This window comes from Lupinus angustifolius, chromosome LG09, assembly GCF_001865875.1.
Source record: "Lupinus angustifolius cultivar Tanjil chromosome LG09, LupAngTanjil_v1.0, whole genome shotgun sequence".
Classification (NCBI taxonomy): domain Eukaryota; kingdom Viridiplantae; phylum Streptophyta; class Magnoliopsida; order Fabales; family Fabaceae; genus Lupinus; species Lupinus angustifolius.
Window position 1 is genome coordinate 8365332 of NC_032017.1, and position 20497 is coordinate 8385828.

At 31.0% G+C, this 20497-nt stretch overlaps 1 protein-coding gene and 2 long non-coding RNA genes across 4 annotated transcripts; 1 reads left to right on the forward strand and 2 right to left on the reverse strand.

The window, feature by feature from the left end:
• On the reverse strand, positions 26 to 3793 carry LOC109357091 (7-dehydrocholesterol reductase). Of its 2 annotated transcripts, none has more exons than XM_019600815.1 (13): positions 3648 to 3793; positions 3335 to 3557; positions 3202 to 3257; positions 3021 to 3123; positions 2876 to 2941; positions 2656 to 2769; positions 2254 to 2380; positions 1832 to 1929; positions 1532 to 1660; positions 1334 to 1398; positions 921 to 1002; positions 763 to 845; positions 26 to 362 (listed from the first exon to the last, which is right to left on the reverse strand). In XM_019600815.1, the coding sequence occupies exons 1-13, from the start codon at positions 3761 to 3763 to the stop codon at positions 296 to 298; spliced, it is 1329 nt and encodes a 442-aa protein (XP_019456360.1). In that variant the 5' UTR covers positions 3764 to 3793; the 3' UTR covers positions 26 to 295. The 2 variants fall into 2 exon arrangements, with proteins under 2 accessions (XP_019456360.1, XP_019456359.1); XM_019600814.1 differs by having other exon boundaries at positions 1532 to 1657; positions 1829 to 1929; positions 3648 to 3792.
• Positions 26 to 8034, reverse strand: LOC109357093. Its single transcript, XR_002108822.1, has 3 exons — positions 8024 to 8034; positions 3853 to 3860; positions 26 to 155 (listed from the first exon to the last, which is right to left on the reverse strand). It is a non-coding gene; the product is annotated as an uncharacterized LOC109357093 (long non-coding RNA).
• On the forward strand, positions 2303 to 14076 carry LOC109357094. Its single transcript, XR_002108823.1, has 3 exons — positions 2303 to 2414; positions 6436 to 6437; positions 14066 to 14076. It is a non-coding gene; the product is annotated as an uncharacterized LOC109357094 (long non-coding RNA).

Genomic DNA, 20497 nt, shown 5'->3' on the forward strand with positions numbered 1-20497 from the left:
CTCTGCAGTTCATAAATGATAGGAATATTAAGTAAATAAACTACTTTTTATTCCTCAAGTCAAATGTAGCCGGAAAGAGTTTATTAAAATACAAACACACAGATAAAGTCTCAACATTTGCTTACAAATTCAGGTTCAGTAAAAGGTCCTACTTTCTATCACAAGGGTACCAAGCAGAGGCAAAAAACAATAGTTAAAGTACACAAGGTGTCCTTAGTTACGACATCAACATGGCATATAAGCCAAGTAAGTAGGATGTTCCAAACAAGCATTCATGAACAATCACTCTTCAGTTTCAGTAGATTCCTGGAATGACTCTGTAAGGAACCTTATCACAGTACAGTTTCCAATACTTGCCATACCTGCCACCAATCAAATATTTCAACTTTATGATGTATGATATGCACTACTACCTAACATATGCTCTGGCCCATAACTACATATTTTCTGAACCTTTGGTAATTAAATTAGTACATTTTCATTTGGGTAAACAGTTTAATTAAGCACTTAGTGCCTATCATATGAGAGCTTGTGGTATTCATAAAAACTCTTTTTAGCTTATTTCAAAAGCTTATCAGACAAGCTTATTGAATTAAGTTTAAAAAAATAAAGCTTATATTCAATAAAGAAATGCTTGTGACCAATTGATTTTGTATCAGACTAATAAGTCATAACAAAGCGTTTGTAAACATAGATAATCCATATGCACTGAATCAAAAAAAAAACAAGAGGTAACACTGGCAAATAGAGTTGAATGCTTACTTGGATCTGCATCGATCGTCATCCCTTTTTGCTCGATCGAAAAGAAGGATGGTAAGAAATATCACATAGAAGTAAGGAAAAAACTGCATGGGAAAAATAGTTTAGCTTAAATTATGTCCAATTTTCAACTTTTACAGGAAAACAGACACCTTTCTTACATGATTGAAAAGAGCTGGAACTGTCCAGAAGAAAGCGGCTAGAATTTCCGGGACATAATGAAAATGACGAGCTAATCCCCACCTGAAAGTACCGCAGAGTAAATGAATTGGTTATTTTAAGACAGTACATTTGTTAAAAGCCAGAGATCAAAAGCCATCATGCCAGTGATCAAAAGCCAGGGCATACTATGATATGAGAGTAAAACCACTAATGATTAAAAATAACATCCATATCTGGTTGTGAACTATTAACAGATTTTTATAAGGAAATATGATTTATCTTTTACATCAAATATTTGGGACGAACAAATGGGGAACTCAAACTCCTCAATCAAGGGAGGTGGGTATGCTATCAACTCACCTACAATCATTACCACAATTTTGAGTTTACAGAATTTTAAATCAAAACTTACCATCCAGAGGTTAAAAGAAGGCTTCTTTTTGTTTCCCCAGAAGTAGTAGTATATGAGGCGTCTATCTGCAAATGCATTTTCAACATGCCTTAGCTTATGAAAGTTTCCAGGAAAACATTATGTATCCCAATCTGACATGCATTATAAAGAAGATACATTCCAAATGAAAATCATATAGTATGTACTGCATATTTACACCTTTGATGGAGCTCTCCCCCAGACTGTGCATTTTCCGTTTGTCCTACGAAATTCTTGTCTTTGCCTGTCACAATCGTAGTTGATGTATATGCAAAGAATGCCAGCCAATAAAATAGAGAGTGCCAGCTGGAAGACAATGAGGGACACTTTCAGAAAAATTGCAAAAATATAAAAAATTAATAATGAAAACTCTGTTGGCAACACCACTTTAACGAACTTAGCTCTAACTTTTCTTTTTGTTCCCCCCTACAACATAAATACAACATATCAGAAACATAAACAGGATGAGGATGGTACCCCAGTGCCAAGATGTACAGGATGGTTGACAAGGTACATTCCAGGAGATGTATACACTGATGGAACCCACACCAAGCAGCCCCAGCAAATGTAAAACCCAGCTGCAAGATCGAGGCATTTCTAAGATTTAACGAGACAATAAAGAAGTTTTAAAAAAATGTGAAGGATGAATTTTAGCCATAAGATATGTTGGAGGATATAGTCTAAATGACCTATCAAAACTAATGAAGTAATTCTTACCTAAAAATAAAAATAAAAACAAATAAAAAATTAATGAAGTCATTCTCTTCTTGTAAGAAAAAGTAAAAGTACCACAATATATTGTTCTTTCTACTCTAAGAACCATGCTCCAAAAGAACATATTTGTAGAACTAAAAGAAATAGCGACTATATTAGACAGAAACAAAAATAGAGCATATGTAAACCTCGATCATGTGCGATGTCCATAGTGTTCCAGTATCCAGCTTCCCACCAGAAAAACTTGGTAACATACACCAGCGTCAATATAGTATTTACAAGCATTGAGTCGGATACTTTCCCGTTTGCTTCATACTATCAGGACAAAACACAAACATTAGAGAATTATGTCGAATGCAACTAAACCTAAAGATAAATATGCACTATATGCTTATCACAAATTAAATCTCATCACATGACTACAGAGTCCAAAAGTAGTACAGATGGCTGCATCTTCAGGACTGCTAATCCCTTGTAAGCAAACTAATTGTTGGACTTTACAGATTTTAAATTTTCGGCTGATATAAGCAAGCACCATTTGTTATTACTTGATTTGAATATTGATATAAATAATAGATACGAGAGTTGACCTGCTTTATACAATAGGTGACTGTAAGAACAGCCCATGCCATCATTCCAAATCTGCAGTTTGTGAAAACTTTTATGTCAAAATGTTTTCCAATGCGTGGATAGAGCTCCATACCCTGCAAGATTGATGAGATGTTTCTTTAGTAAGTTGAGCAGATATCTAATAAGTTGATAATTCTTAAATTGTTTACAAAAAAGTAGTAAGGCAAGAGATTAATTTACCCAGTAAAAATCAATGATAAAGTTGCCAGTTGATCCAGAATCAGAAGAAGATGGTGCCAAATGACCCTAGTGCATATAGAACATGGGTGAGAAATTTCAATCTACATTGGCATAGAAAACAAAGAAGTTGTAATTTGTGTCTTACTTTAATGTATAAGAAAACACAGAAGACCAAACTCCCAAAGATGAGTGCTGAAAATATCTCTCCCAAATGATCATAAACAATTGAAGGGTTGAATATCCCAAACCTGAAAATAAGTCTACAAGTGTGAATTGAGATGTATAATAAAAATTAAGAGATAAGGAGAAGATTAAGAAAAGCTCACCACCAAAGGGAAAGATAAGTAATCAAGGTAACGAAATATGCAAAGACACCATTAGCCTGTAAAATGGAAAAGTGAAAATATAGTTGATATTGGTAATAAAGAAGTAAAGTAAAGTAAAGTAAAGTATAGTAACCTTGTAGATAGGTCTGTTTCCGTTGGGGGAAATGGGACCATAGACAGTGGGAGCAGGTAGAAGAAGCTGAAGTGAAGCTTCAAAAGCAGCAAAGGTTGCGATTAATTTGAAAGCAGTAGGAGAGGGTTTAGGCCAGATGTTGATGAATCCATGTAGACCATTGTAGTACAAGTAATGGAATGTTTGTAGAATGGATCCGTCAGAAGAAGTCATTGTATACCATCTGCGATTGGATTGAATTGAATTGGATTAAAGAGATCTAGTTATTATAGATCTGAAGATTCAGAGAATGAATGAATGAATGAATACTTACAGAATAATGACGAAGGGAGGACAGAGAGAGAGAAGAGAAATCATGGAAGCATAAGTGACAAGTGGAGAGTGAACCATCTCTGGATTACTCTCACTCTTCTTCATTGACTTCGCCATCCTCAATGCTTTCTTTCTCTTTTCCTTCAATACTCACAACTCACAACTCACAACTCACAACTCACAACTCACAACTCAATTTATGTTACTTCTTAGGCTACCCCATTCCTTACTCTCTATTTCCCATTTTCCTCATCTACCCCTCGAGCACATCTACTGTCCCTGCCCCTATGTCACTCCATGTATGCATGTTATTGGTTGAAAAAATATATTTAAATTAAAAAATTTATAATTAATTATTTTCTAACAATCAGAAGTAGTGACACATTAAGTGATATACTTTTATTTATTCTCTTAAAACATTCAATATGCATACTATCATACTTGAGATTACATGAATGTATGAATGTTGTACAATCTGAGAGGAAGATTCAAAATATAAAACATAACACACTGTTGTATATAAACCAGACATGTAGTTAATTGATAATACATTATATTTTGAAAAATTGCTACATTGTAGTAAGTGCTGAGAACATGAATTACACTTGTCATACTTGGCCATCAAATTTCTTATTGTAGTATTTATTAATGTTTGTGAGCCTTCATGTCCGCCCGTTTGAAATATCCGTAAGCGAAAAGAGCATATTGGAAGAGCACAGAGGGGCACATTTTTCATTTTTCATGTCCTCCCATAAACAAGCGGGTGGGCCCCTTGGATATGACCCAAATTGCCAATGAGACTCATAATATTAAGGCTCTATCCATATAAAAATTTATACACAATCATTATATTAATTATTTATACTAATATGTTGATAGTTACTTTGTGCTTATGGATCTACATTTTATGATAAGTATTAAATTTTTATATATTTCATTTAAATGTATTGTTTAGGTTGAATGTATTTTATATTATAATTGTTTTGTTTTTATTATAATGTTCAATTTAAGATCAGAGTGGTAGTTAATACATTTATGATGATAACTTATGATTATATAATTTTTTGTAGAAATAAACTAATATTAAGAGCAAATTAAGAAAATAAAATTATATTATGGTGATAATTACATCGTATTTTGGCTTTATAAATAGTATAAATTATTATTATTTTTTTTAAATAGTAACAGTATCCTGATACATTTACAAAACCAATGGATATATCTTTTCTCTATTCTCTAATATTAATTCTTCCTTCAATACTCATATTTACTTTCATTTATATCTTCTATTTATCTAACTTATTGCAACAATAATGTTATTCATAAAATTTGATTTTTACGTCTAACCATATCCCTCCTTTTCTAACAAACTAACATCAATTATTATCTTGAACAAAAACATTAAATATAATAGAACCAAAACCACCTTTCCATTTATTATTTGAACACATATAATCCATTCATTTCAATAAATCTAAAAAGAAGAGCATATAGATTAAGACAAATAATTTTTAAACATAGTCTATAGATATTGAAGTAAAGAATACTTGATAAATTCAAAGAGACTTAGGTTATGTTAGGGAGTCATATTTTGGAGAGAAAAGAAAGAGGGAAGATGATTTTAATATAGTCTCTTATTTAGAAGTTGGGGAAAGAAAGTGAAATTTTTTGGAGGTGCATCATTTAAAGTAACTATTTCTCTTCTTTTTTATTGAAATATTTATTTCCCTTTTATAGTATAGATAACAATAAATAATTAAGTTAACATTGACACTAATATAATGATATTAAAATAATATTATTAATATAAACTAATTGCTATATAATTTATTATTAAATAATTAATAAAAACGAAATTTTATGTACTGTTGTGAAAGTTTTTAAGAGAAAAAGTATTTTCTAATTTCAAAATGAAAAAATATGATTTAGAACTAATAAAAACGAACCTTTATCATTTTTTTACTATAAATATGGAATAATTAAGTTAACATTGACACTAATATAATTGAATTAGTAGTTAGTTCACAATCATCTATAATTTATATGTTATAAAGTATAACTTCATGGTAGGAAATAAATTATCGCATTCGGTCACTAAAATCATGACATATGTTATATTTAACTATTTGTACAAAAAATATTTCTAAAAATTCAAAACAATAAAACACATGTCAAAATTTTAATGGATGAAGAAAATAACTTATCTTTTGATATAAAGAATATATTTTATTCTTTTTTATTTCTTTCCAATTATGAGTATTTAACAAAGAATACCTCATTTACAAAGAGTTGCATAATTTTGTAAGATGTGAGAAAATTTGTGAGCATTCACTTCTATTCTTTAAATTATCATTGGAACATTCGTGATAAGTCAACTTTGTCACTAAACTTTTATGATAATGATAATAATCAAAACACTAATTAAGGATAATCAAAATAATAAATATGAAATGTTTGTGAAGTAAAAATAATCAAAAGTTATCTTTAATTACACATGAGTAAAATATATCAATTCAAACAAGTAACAATTTTTTTAAATAAATTATATTAAATATGAGAAGCCTGGTGACTCACTTTTATCCTTTAAATCATCTTATGAACATTTGTCATGTATCACTTTTGTTCTTTAAAATTCTTATTTTAAAAATAAAAAAAATAACAAATAAAATGGATGAAAGATCTTGATGACTCGCATATTTTCTTCCTATTATTTTTTGAATGGCCATGATACATCGTTTATGTTTACTAAAAAAGTTTCAATAAAAAATACATTGAGGATGGAAGAAAAGTCGTTATAAGTCATTTCTTTTCCTCAATTATCATTTAAAAGGTCATGATATGTCACTTCTATTGTTTAAATCAACTAAAATACACTTAAGTAATTAAACTATTTTCTAGGAGTATTTTTTATTTTCCTATTATACCTAAGATACATAAAAGCAAGATTAATTATTGTTTGATACCTTAATAATAAAATATTATTATCTTTTAATATCTAAATGGTTAATCGAATAAGTTTATTGTATAAATTGGTTAATATAATTAACGAGAGTATTATCTCAACATAGATGAACAAGATGCTAACGCTTCTCTGATGTGTAATGATTCCCAAACTTCAGAAACTTTACTCTTTGACTAAAGCATTACAAAAATTTGGCTTAAAAAGTCTTTTGTTAATTATCAATTATAAGACTTTTGTTTTAGATAAAAAAGAATATTCATCTCATTTTTAGTAATCTTTTTGCTTTAGAAGTAACAAATTTTTCAATTAAAAAGGAATATTTGAAATACTCGTATTGTTGCTTCTCGACAAAGACCTAATATTAATATTATTATATAGTTATTCATATCATAAAATTTCGACAAAGTTTTATATTGGTTAATGTTTGTCTAACAAAACCTTCATCTTTAATCTAAGCTTAGAATCAACTATGTATAACATCAAACACCTATGAACTTCTTTCCCTATAAAACCACATCCATTAACAAGTGTAAAAATCCAGAGGTAAAATAAATGAATAAGAATTTCCATTAGCTATACTAAAGAAGAAGTAATGACCAATAGAATCATGACACTTACCAACAACACTTACGAGTGAGACTCCTCTCCATTAATGGAGAGGCAAGTGCTATGTACAAGTAAAGAAAATGCAACACACATTGACATTTATATCCCTTTTATTTAAAATGATATTACACTTTTACTCTTAAAATACAAAGGAAAAAGGTACTTGCCTCTCCATTACTTGAGAGGAGTCTCACTCCAACACTTACATGCTTACAAAATCCAAACAACATCAACCACATCAACCACAACAACCAACTTTTAACAAGAGAAGTAGTTCTTTAAGGAAGAATGAATACCTAAGAGAGGTTTGTTGAATAACTAACTAACTACCCTTGAATGACATCAATCTTTGAAGTATCTTCACATTTCAAAACTATACCTTCAAGGCTAGCTGGAAATATACATTTAGCTCATTAGCACCCTGTAGACAAAGACTCAGTTAAAGAAACCATCATAACCACATTATCATTTCTTTAAACCACTTCCATTACACTCATTGTGCTACCTTCTTTGATGTACATACAAAAAAGTACCTATGCCAGTTTCATAAGAAACATCCTCCATATCTTGAATTATCCCCACTTTATTATTATCTTGATGCATTTTTGATGTCATCGTTATATTTATATCTTGATGCATAATGTCAATTATGTACTCACCATATATTTGGCATGTGCAAGCCAATTAAAGTTATTGCTAGCAACTAGTTTAGGTGCCACTATAATTTCAATTTATAACTGGTTAGGAAAATGGCAAATCACCATCATTGCTAGCAACTAGTTTAGCTCATGTTATTATAACATCTCTACTTGCAGCAAAATTATTTGGCAGACAACTTGCCGCATACAATATAGATAGGAATGAATCAAGATTTTATATTTTAGATTATGATTATATTTTGTTAAACATTAATGGATATCACTGAATATGATATGACTAGAAGTTGAGTGGTCTGTACAGTGATGTTTGTCACTTTCAAGAACATGAGTCTATATTTTGGTTCATCAAATTTAGAGTAACAAATACTCATGTTTTAAATTAATTAACGTTATGCATATTCATTAAAAAAACTTTTATTCATATTTCTTATTATTTACTGTTCTCGGACTATTATCCAAAAACAGTGATTTTCTTAAAATCAAAATTATAAATTAACAAATTTATTTAGAAAAAAGTAGAATAGTTAAGAATTATCTATAGCAAATGCAATAGTTATCTATTTCCAAAATGGACACATGACCAAAGACAATGATTTTCTTGTCTATGTAGACAATGAGACTGGTTTCAAAGTTGTTATCTAAATACACAATGGTTACAGTTTAGAAGGTGTTATCTATAAACACAAATGACCATGATTTTTAAACCATTGCCTTTATACAAAGTGACAACGATTTCAAAACTGTTTCCAATGAAAAAGAATGACAAAATTTTCTGCTTTCCTTTTAGACCATGGTTTTTAACCATTGTTGTTAACATTGAACATAAACTATTGCCTATTCAAATATTAGATAATGGTTTTAAAAAGGTGTTTCCAAAAGTTAATTTTTTTTAAAAATTGTGGCATAAACAAAAAGCAACGCCTCAGACTTCTACAGTTAAAAAACCATTGTCTTTGGCAAAGAAAACTGTGAAAACTGCAACTTGTCATGGAAGCTTCACAAGCTTTTGATGAGAAGAGAAATGTCAAAGAAAACTTGTAACTTCTATTATATGTGAAAAAAGAGAAAATGAATGCAGTTGGTAAGTGAATTGAAGAAGAGTGATTCTCATTCAACTTAATCAACAATTACAAAAATCAATCTCTATATATATAAAGTTATTTATTTAACTAACTAATCTATGAAAAGACAAAATTGTCCTTACTATTTACAATAATTCTAACTACCATTTAACTAAGAAACCTATTCAATATAATTAACATAAGATATCTTAATTAGGTGAAGCTTTGGTAGTCTTGATGTTACTTTTACCACAAGTAATTCTGCCTTCTACATCTTTCATAACTGACAGCCCCCACAAGCTGGCAGGTGAATAGTGGACATGCCAAGCTTGAGACATAACCTCTGAAACAACAAAGGGGATAAAGGCTCAGTGAAAATGACAACTATTTGAGCATAAGATGAGATAGGCAATAAGTGAAACAGCTTGAATTGGAGTCTCTTCCTTATTGTATGACAATCCACCTCTATGTATTTAGTTCTCTCATGGAATACTGGATTGGCAGTAATGTGCATAGCTGATTGATTGTCATAATAAAGCTGAACAAATTGAGAGTGAGATAATCCAAGATCATGAAGCAGAGAGACTAGCCATTGAGCCTCACAAGAAGCCAAAATCATGGCCCTGTATTCTGTTTCTGCGGAGGATCTAGAAACTGACCTATGTTTCTTGCTTTTCCATGAAACAAGTGATTGCCCAAGGAAGAAGCAATAGCCTGAAACTGATTTCCTAATATATGGACATCGTGCCTAATCTGAATCAGAGTAGCCTTTTAGTTGGAAATCAATTTATGCAGAGAAGAAAACTCCATTGCTAAAAGAACCTTTTATGTACTTGAGGATTCGAATTGCAGCAGTAAAGTGATGGTTTATTGGCGAGGACATAAACTAACTCAAGTGCCCAACAACAAAGCTAATATATGGTCTTGTGTGAGTAAGATAAACCAATTTTCCTGTCAAGCTTCTATAGGAACTTGCATCAGATAGAGGTGTTCCATAAGCATAATGAATATGTCAAAATAATCTATCTCTTCTGTTTGAGTGAAACCTTTGGCAACTAACATTACTTTATGCCTCTCAACTGATTTATATGCTTTGTACTTAACCTTGAATACCCATTTGCAACCAATTGCTCTTTTTTCAGGAGGGAGAGCTATAAGCAGCCATGTTCCATTATCACTAAGTGCATTGAGTTCCATAGTAATTGTTTGTCTCTAATATTCATGTTTAACGACTTATGTGTAACTCACATGTTCATTAACAGCATAGATGGCTAGACAAGAATATTTATGACTCAAAGAAACTTTGTCATAGGACATGAAGCTAGACAATGGATATTTGACATTGGATGTGGATGTAGGGGAACTATCAGTTGGTAAAGAACAGTGATAGTCCTCTAGATATTTAGGTATGTGTTTATGTATAGAAGATTGTCTAATACTATGAGGACTAGAAGGAGGACAATGTGTTCAACTAATAGGCGGACAATGTGTTTGACTTCTAGTGTTAGACTCAACATTTGGAGCTTATGTACGAGAAGGATGTAAACATGCAGACTATAATATACTTGACCGATGTGCTTCATTAAGATTAGAAGGTGTATGACTGACTTGGACATCTAAGAATGGATCACTCAAGGTGTTTTGTGGTATAGTTGGTTTTATAATGGATGACATAGAAGGAGTAGATGATATGAATGGAAATAGATGTTCATAGAAAACGAAATTTCTAGATATGAATATTTCATTAGTCTTAGAATCAGGAAGAATGAACCCTTTAACCCCTTATATATAACCCAAGAATACACACTTTATTGACCTATGATCTAGCTTTGTTCTATGTGAAGTTAACGTAAATTTATAACTCAAACAACCAAAGACCTTTAAGTGCAACAACTCAGGCTTAAATTTGTGAAGAACATGATAAGGAGAATTGTGAGTATGTAGGGAGTAGATACTTTGTTGATAAGATGAATTGCATGGGAAATAGCAAAAGTCCAGAAACAATGAGGTGTGTTATAGTGAAAAATAAGAGCTCTAGCCACCCCTAAGATATGTTGGTGTTTTCTTTCAACTACACCATTTTGTTGAGGTATTTCAACACAAGTGGTTTGATATAGAATGCCTTGGGAATCATAGAAATTATGTAACCAAATTTCTCTTCCATTATTAGTATGAATTCACTTTATTTTTTTAATCCAAACTGAGTATAGGCCAATGAGACAAAGTTTTGAATAAGATTTGAAACTTCTAATTTTAGTCTCATAAAGTACACCCATGTAAACCTTGATTTATCATCTACAATTGTGAGAAAATACCTATGTCTAGAGACACTAGATGTGAATAATGGACCCCAAATATCCATATGGATAAGATCAGAAAGGGAAGTAGATTTGGATAAACTGTCATTATAGGGGAGTCTCTTTTGCTTTGCCAAATGACACACATCACAAGGTTCAAAAACTTTATTACATTTGATGAAAGGAAAATCATTTTGTATTACAAGCAGTTTTTGATAGGACAAATGTCCTAACTTGTTGTGCCAAAGATTACAATCATAGTTTGTAAAAGAGCAAACACTACTATGAACAACAATACTAATTGTAGATTGTTGTAGAGACAATGACAAGATGTTCATAGCATAAAGTTCAGCTTGAAGTTTTGCTATACCAATCATCTTCAAAGAGTGGACTTCCTGGATATGACAAACATTGTCCAGAAATATTAGTTTACATGGGATGGTATATGTTAGCTTTGAGATAGAAACCATGTTATAGTGAAAGGATGGTATATACAACACATTAGTAAGAAACAATTAACTAGAAAACATGACAGTACCATCAATGACAATTGACACTTGACTTCCATTAGACAAAGTAACAATGACAGGCTTAATGTGTTTGAAAGTATGAAAACTAGACATAGTATGACATACATGATCAGTAGCTCCTGTATCTAAAATCCATGAGTTGGATTTAGATACAGTACAAAACAAAATGCAAGGGTTACCTTTAGATTTTGGGGAACTGGACTGTTTAATTGCAGACACACTAGAAACATTACTCAATTGATTGACATTGTGAACTTAATGTTGTGGACCTGATTGTTAGAATATAGTCATCAATGCTTTGTGTTGCTAAGGATTTAGGTGCATCATAGGCACATTATCTTCGAAACCAACATCTTCTTTTATATTTCCTCTTCAATACTAATGAACAATGTATTACACACTATCCATAACCTTAATTTAGCATGATTGATAATTCTTTGTGTCTAATTGACTTTGTTTCACATGGTTTAGTGTTTTAGACTTTATTGGACTAATATTCCTAAAATGAGTTAATTTGGTATTATCTGGTCTGATTAAATCTATTATCATTTTCATATCATATTTGGTGCAGTCAAACAGAAAAGATTGGAGCAACAGACTAGAGGATGCTCTTTTGGCACATAGGACTACTTACAAGGCATCCATATGGATGTCCCCTTATCGGGTTGTCTTTGGTAAAACATGTCATCTTCCTGTAGAGATAGAGCACTGTGCATATTGGGTTGTGAAAACTTGTAATTTAGCTCTTGATCAAGCTAGTGATGAAAGAAATCTCCAATTGAATGAACTCGACGAGATCTGCTTAGAAGCCTATGAGAACTCTAACTTCTACAAAGAGAAGACCAAAAGATTCCATGATAACTTGATTTCTAGAAAGGAATTTTTGGTTGGCCAAAAAGTATTGTTGTACAATTCTAGGCTTGGACTCATGAGTGGTAAACTTCGTTTTAGGTGGATTGGTCATTTTGTTGTTACTAATGTGTTTCCTTATGGTACTTTAGAAATCAAAAGTGAATCCACAAATAAGAGCTTCAAGGTTAATGGGCATCTCCTTAAGCCTTTCCTCACAAATCCTTCCTTAGTGGATGAAATTATGGAGGAAGACTCATTGGTTGAACTCACTTTCCTCCCTCCATAAATCAATGAGTTTTTCTTCCTCTCCTTCTCTACTTTTTATTGCACTTGTCCAATTCTATTGATTGATATGTATGTCTGGATATTCTTATTTTGCTACATTGAGACAATGTGTAGTTTAAGAGTGGGGGGAGACTATTGTAGGTTGTACATTTTTGTTGATGCATGTTTTTCTTTGATGCATGTTTTTCATGATATCTTGTAGTGTGAATCCTGCATTTCTGTGTACCAAGTTGCTTTTGAGAATTAAGAGGTTGAAACAATTGTGATAGACTTGTCCCTTGTGAGAATTTGAGCCTTAATTGTGGATGCATTGCTGTATACCATCTAATATTCTCTCGTGTGTAATTGCACTCTTGATTACTTGCACTCTAGAACTACACTCTAGAACTTGACTTATTTCTTGTTGATACTTGATATTCATATGCACAAATTGAAGTGATTTAGGCATTTTTTTTGAATAAGTCACTTAGCTATATAAGCATACCTTGAATGAATTTATTCTTTGATAGCTGTGAATACCCAATTTTGTCCGGTCCAAAAATACTTAAAAAAAATCAAATTTTCAATAAATATTTTTCATACAAATTTCATCAACTCAAATATATATTTTATGTGAATCCGATTAGATTCCATGAATTGACTTTTGTTAGAAAAGGGGTAATCAAATTAAATAAATGAATTCATTATCACTTAATGAATTTTATTTCAATTGATTCCAAAGAAAATTACTTCTAGCAAATAAAGAAATAAAGGAGATATGAATATTTAATGAATGATCCATCATAATGACATATATTTAATCCATTTTCGTTTTTAAAGGAAGAATAAAAAATGATTGTTGGGTCCTAACAAATATTTTCATGATCATTAGTGAAATTTGAATTTTGAATATTGAAGGCCATGAGAATAAAATCAAATATTTGTAATTCGAGCTTTAATAATCATTATTATGGAGATTTGAATTTTGAAAAGATTTGGGTGTTGATTGACTTTTTTTGCAATTTGGCCATGTGCTGGAATTAAATACATTGATTGAGTATGAAAATTTGGCTATTAAAACTTGCATTTAAGTGTGATAAAAATCAGATTGGGAATTAGAAAAAACCATAATCCCTTAATGTTCTCCTAGGAATTAATTGATGTTCATATGGCTTCGGCTATAAATAGGGGGGAGCAAAAGCCAAAAAGGTTGATACCATTTTTTTCTTTCCTAACGGTCCACAATCCCCCTAAACATCATCTTCCATACACAAAATCTCTCATCCTAACGGATCCACAATCCCCCTAAACATCATCTTCCATACACGAAATCTCTCATCCACACCCAACATCAAAATCTACTACATCACAACAATCCTCTCAATCAAAAAATTCATTTTTCAATCATTTCTCTCTTCTCTAGACATTATCTTCCACACATATTCATCCAACCAAAAACCAAGAAATCCACAATAATTCAAGATCTCCCATACACAAGAACACCGCCCAAAAAATGAGAAAAAAATACAAAGAAACTCAAGATGAATTATAATTACATTAGTATACATTGTAGAGAAGCTTCATATATATGTCCAAAGCGATGTCTCTGAGTCTGTGCTACACAAAGTCCCTACCTCCACTATATGTCTGTTTGCATTGGTTAGCCTTTTTTGCACATTTTTCGGGTTGCACCATTTCATTTTTGTTGGATTCGCTATGAGAGGTATGTAATTTTCATCACTTTCTTGTATAGTTGTTTTAGTTTTGTTATCAATAATTGCATTAGTAATAATAATTATCACGATTGTAATATATAATTATAACTACATCAAAAAGGTAAATGCATAAACAATACACTCTTTGTGTACATACTACAACATTTTTTGAATAAATATTTAGTTTTGAAGCAAAATATGTAATTAATTAGTTTCTCATTATATCAATTTAAAACATATTAAAAAAATAAAAACAACAAGCATCCATGAGTCAACAAAAAATGAAATAATATTTAACTCAGATCGTAAGGTATGATGCAGTGTCGGACGTAAGGGCTACACTTCACTTCCTTATGATTAATAGGACTAATTATATTTTCACGTCTTAAATTTTTTTTATTTTTTAAATAAAAAAACAAAAATTTGAATTTCTTAACCAAGTTTTAATATGAGATGCGGTATTGGACGTAAGGGCTATGCTTCGCTCATTTCTTTTTTTCATAAAAAGAATTTAAACTTTACTAGTTTTAATAAATGTCAACCAAATAAACTTTTTCTACCTAAAGAACTACGTAAGCATTGGTTCCCTTTATAGGGATACATAGGACGGGGGTCATTCTTGTCAGACACAATAATAAAAACAATTTTTTTCTTCATAATAATTAATTAATTAATCACACAATTAAATAAAATAATAATAACACAATTAATAATCCATGCAATATAATAGGGTACTGTTCAAACGGGCAACTAGGGTGCTAATACCTTCCATAGGGTGTAATCGACTCTCGAACTTGGATATCAAAGTCCAAGGCCCAATGTGATTGGGCCAAAAGATTTTTCTACATTTTTTGACTGAAAAAAAATGTAGTGGCAACTCTAATGAGGTCGTGCAGCCGAAAATCGGGGCGCGATAATAGCCCATTTGAGCTTTTTTACCTCTTTCCTTGTTATTTACCTCATTACAAGCTTATAAGTGAAAAATCATGATTGTCCTAACCTTAGGAGATTTTGGAGCTTTGGAATTGTTGCGGAAATGGGTATTAAGTAAGAAAGTGTGCATTGTACTTCAAATCTTGTGGGTTCTTGGTTATGTATGGTTGATGCAATTGTGTACATAAGTGTTCAAAACAAAAAGAACAAAAAGAAAACGAAAATAAAAAAGAAAAACAACAAAAGGAGAAACAAAAGTGAATACAAGGTTGAGTAAGGCAAAGAGGACTGGAATTAGAGATTTGGTCTTATTTCAGGGTTGATTTTTATTTACTTTTTACTTATTCCTCATTACTCCTCTATAACATTTGGTTTTAGCTACATATCCCATATTTATCCTACCTTATCATTGGCTTCATTACAACCTCGAAAATTCCTTTTGATCTTTATGTGCATGTGCTTATGATGTTGATGTTAGAAGCTTGTCAAACCTATGGTTGTGTTTGTTTTCATGAAATACTTTGAGTGTAAACACTTGCAACCTAAGATACATGAGTGTAAACACTTAAGAGAGCATATATTGTGAGGTTCTATCATTGTTATGACTCACCTCTTGGCTTGATTGGTTTCTTCGCATACTTGAATTCATTGAACGATGTTCATGGATATCTTGATTTCATTCTTTCATTATTGTGTGTTTGATTTTGCCCATTTCTTTATATTTCCTAGATTTCATTGTGAAGTATGTGATTTTCTTAGGTTTCTAGTTTTTGTGATCTTCTTGCATGACTCACTTTAATGCATATTAGTTAGCATAGCATTATTTCTTGATTTTGTCCAGGAGTACAAAAGGTTAAAATGTCGGGGTATTTGATGAACAATATATTACACATTATTCATAACCTTAATTTAACATGATTGATGATTTTTGATGTCTAATTGACTTTGTTTCACATAATTTAGTGTTTTAGACTTTATTGGACTAATATTCCTAAATGAGTGAATTTGTGATTATTTGGCCTGATTAAATCTATTATTATTTTAAGATCATATTTGGCACCAATGACATTTTGGGCATTATGGAAGTGGAGGATATGTGTTAAAGTGAAGATTGTATTTTTATTTTAGGAGTTTTTATTTGTAAACTCGGTTTTAATTTTGGGCTCATTGTTTATGGCCCATTTTTGGTTTTAATCTTTTTTAAAAGAGGGAACCCGAATTTTATGCCCTTGTTTTAGAATTCCGTTTTCCCACTTTGGCTCTACTAGGGTTCCTTGTTCTTCCCTCATTTTCGGTTTTGAAACTTCTTCTTCATTTCATTTCCGTTTTGCTTCCATTTCCATGAAAGGCTAAACTTGTAGACTAAATTCATTTGGTAATGTATCACAACTCTTGAGGTTTTGTTATTAATGCATTTTGTGTTTCCTTACTATTTATTTCTCTATCCTATTTCTGAACATGGTTTTCTTAATCCTATTGTTAGAAACTGGTTTGTGAGTTTATCTTCGCTTAATTGATTTACTCTCTAGTGCATGAACTCTTAGTTTTTGTGAATTTGTTCCATGGCTATTCTGATTTCGCTTAGTTAAATGTTTAAGTTCTAAAACTGTGCAAATTAGGAAGATGATGTTTGAAATCTGAAATTAATCTTTAGAAACTGAGGATTGAGTTCTGAACAAACAAACTAATATGATTTAGCCATTTTATCACATTGTTATTTACTGTTTCTAAAATTGCTTATTGTTCATACTAATCCAACAACAAAAAACCCCTTTGTGTGTGTGAGTATAAGGTGTTTAAAGTTTTGCTTGAAAGATAATCCTTGGGATATGATATAGGAGTCACTTCCTAGTACTATAGTTTGTAATTGTTATATTATTTGCATCGGGTACGACCTCGATCAAATACCATCATTTTTTAGATTGGTTGCAACATTATTAACAACATTTTTCCTTTGAAAACCTCATAGAAAACCATGTTTTTTTATAACAGTGATCAACTGTATGCCCTGATCTATGACAGAAGGTACACATTTTACTAGTTCTTCCTCCTGCAAACTTGACTAAACCATTTGAACCTCTTGATTGACCATAGGAAAATCTTTCTGATTGACTTGATAACCAGTTCCTCTATTTCTCCCTCTATTAGAAATAGAATTGTTATTTCTAGAATCAACACTATGTGCATTATATCCATGATGAGTAGAACTATTTAAAATCCTTGGTTCAACTATATGATTGTGAAGGTGTCTTTCTTTTTGAATTAACAAAGAAAACACTTTATTTATGTCAGGCAATGGATCCATCAAAATTATTTGTGACCTAATTGCCTCATATTAATCATTTAAGCCTTTAAGAAAACATATAACATAATCATGTTCTCTATATCCTTTAACAGTTGGAACTAGACCACATTCACACTTATTTATGCATGAGCAAGATGGAATTGGCCTAAAATTATCATATTCTTGCCATAAACCTTTGACATGAGTGAAATATGATCCAATTGACAAATTATCTTGTTTGTAGGTATGAATTTCAGTAAGCAATTCAGAAATTTGAAAGATATCTCCATGATAATACCTTTCTTTAAGGTCCTGCCATATCTCAAAAGTTGTATCCATCCACAAGATATTTTGTGCAACAAAGGTGTCAATTGAATGAGTTAGCCATGAAACCACCAATGTATTATATCTATCCCACATAGAAAAGGTAGGATTATCAATTGGAGGCTTAGGAAGTGATCCATCAATGAATTGCAACTTATTCTTCATTTTTAATGCCATACTCATGGCGCGGGACCACGAATGATAGTTCTCCCCGTTCAGAAGAGTAGATACTAAAATTGCACTAGGATTTTCACTTGAATTCATGTAGAATTGTGAAGAAGGATCCTGAATAGGATTCACACTACTAATTATGTGATTCTCCATAAATCGATTTAGGTCAAAAATCACAGAAAAACAGAGTAATAGAGAGAAGAAGAAAACATAAGAGAAAAACATAATCAAACAATTAAGACGCAACATAAAAGTAGCAGAACCTCTTCAATGAAGAATGTATGATACCATGTGAAAACTGCAACTTGCCATGGAAGCTTCACAAGCTTTTGATGAGAAGAGAAATGTCGAAGAAAACTTGTAACTTCTCTTGTATGTGAAAGCAGAGAAAATGAATAGAATTGGCAAGTGAATTGAGGAAGAGTGATTCTCATTCAACTTAATCAACAATTACAAGAATCAATCTCTCCCTATATAGAAAGTTAGTTATTTAACTAACTAATATATGAAAAGACAAAATTACCCTTACTATTTACAACAATTCTAACTACCATTTAACTAAGAAACCTATTCAACATAATTAACATAAGGTAACTTAATTAGGTGAAGCTTTGGTAGTCTTGATGTTACTTGTATCACAAGTAATTTTGCCTTCTTCATCCTTCATATTTGATAAGAACGGTTGTTTGACTTTTGGCCATGGTTTTCAGCCATTGTCAAAGGTCAAAAATGATGTAGTGAAAGTTCAATGTAGAAATTGTTAAAGAAAACTAGGAACATAACGAAATTTATTGATAAGATGCACCTTACTTTATGTTATACGGTTGTGGAGTGAATCATAAAGAATTTGTTTCATTTGGACAACAAAGGCACGAGTTCATCTATTTCAATCAATGAGTAATTTTTGGATGGTTGAAATAAATTATTTGAACAAGTTAAAGATTATATAGTATTAGAGAATGAAATATTGAAACCATGAAGTTACTTATTACAAATTGTTAGTTAGAAGCTATAGGGCCTCCAACAGCACTTTAAGGGACAAACTTAAATCTATTAGACATTAATTAATAATTAAAATTTTCTATGATTGATTAGAAAATTAATTAACAATTAAAATTTTAAATACATTTATTCTCACCGATGATGACATATAGAATAACACAAGTAAATATGGTCCCTACTAATATATTTATGAGAAACTATAACAACTAGATCAAGTGGCATAGGCCTCCTCATGATGAAGAGTGATTAGAATAATGGTTTTTGGACTCATACTTGTACAGCTACTTCCCCCAATCTTGATGGATTACAGAACCTATATCAGAACCTTAATGTATTAATATTTGATATATTAATATATTAATTATATTACCAAAAGTTGAATTAAGTCTTTGATTTATTTGTGTCAACCATTTAAACTAAGAGAATTGTTATATCATCGTCATAATATAATAATGCCCTAACAATGTTCATAATATCTGAATATGAGAGATTACTTTGGAATTGGTGGAGTATGCTCAGGTTGGAGGGCTATCATTATTGAAGCCATTGCAAACAGACATTGGCACCCTTTATCTAAATGAAATTCTAAGTATACCAACACCCTTCTTCTTAGCACTATTGTAGTATATATGCTGTATATATGAAATAGCTAGGTATAATTAACAAGATTATCTAGGGAAGATTTGTTTTATCAGTACCAAAATATATTGATTAAACACATATGATTTAATAGGAAAATAATAAATACAAAATGGTTTTCTACTTAAAACAAGAATATATCAACATCCATAATTGATTTTCAACCTATGAATTTAATGCTAGACACCCTAAGAAATTTTCTAGCCACCTTATTTGAACAATTTTCCATTAAGAAATTTGGGCAGTAGAAATTCATTACAAGTAAGCTTTAATGTAGTTTTCAATTATCGATTTGATATGAAGATAATCCAAATGGTCTCAGCCAATTAAAGTAAGGTATTCAATTACCGCCAATGCTTATTCCAACATCCTTCCACTACCAAATCGAAGCATTGATTATATTTTTTCCATCTTCTATTTTTATACCCTTTTTATTTCATTTTTCATAAGATTACTACTATAAAGCACTTTTTAGCCTTGAGGAGTAAAAATCCACTTCCTAGACTTGTAAAGAATAATCAAGATAGACCATTAACAAAATCTAATTGAATA

Excerpts from the sequence above, each read along its gene's own strand:
- LOC109357091 (XM_019600815.1), bottom strand. The coding sequence starts at position 3,763 with ATGGCGAAGTCAATGAAGAAGAGTGAGAGTAATCCAGAGATGGTTCAC. Across the intron at positions 2,381-2,655 it reads TCACCTATTGTATAAAGCAG|TATGAAGCAAACGGGAAAGT; the intron begins GTCAACTCTCGT and ends TTGTCCTGATAG. Across the intron at positions 1,930-2,253 it reads GGACATCGCACATGATCGAG|CTGGGTTTTACATTTGCTGG; the intron begins GTTTACATATGC and ends TCGATCTTGCAG.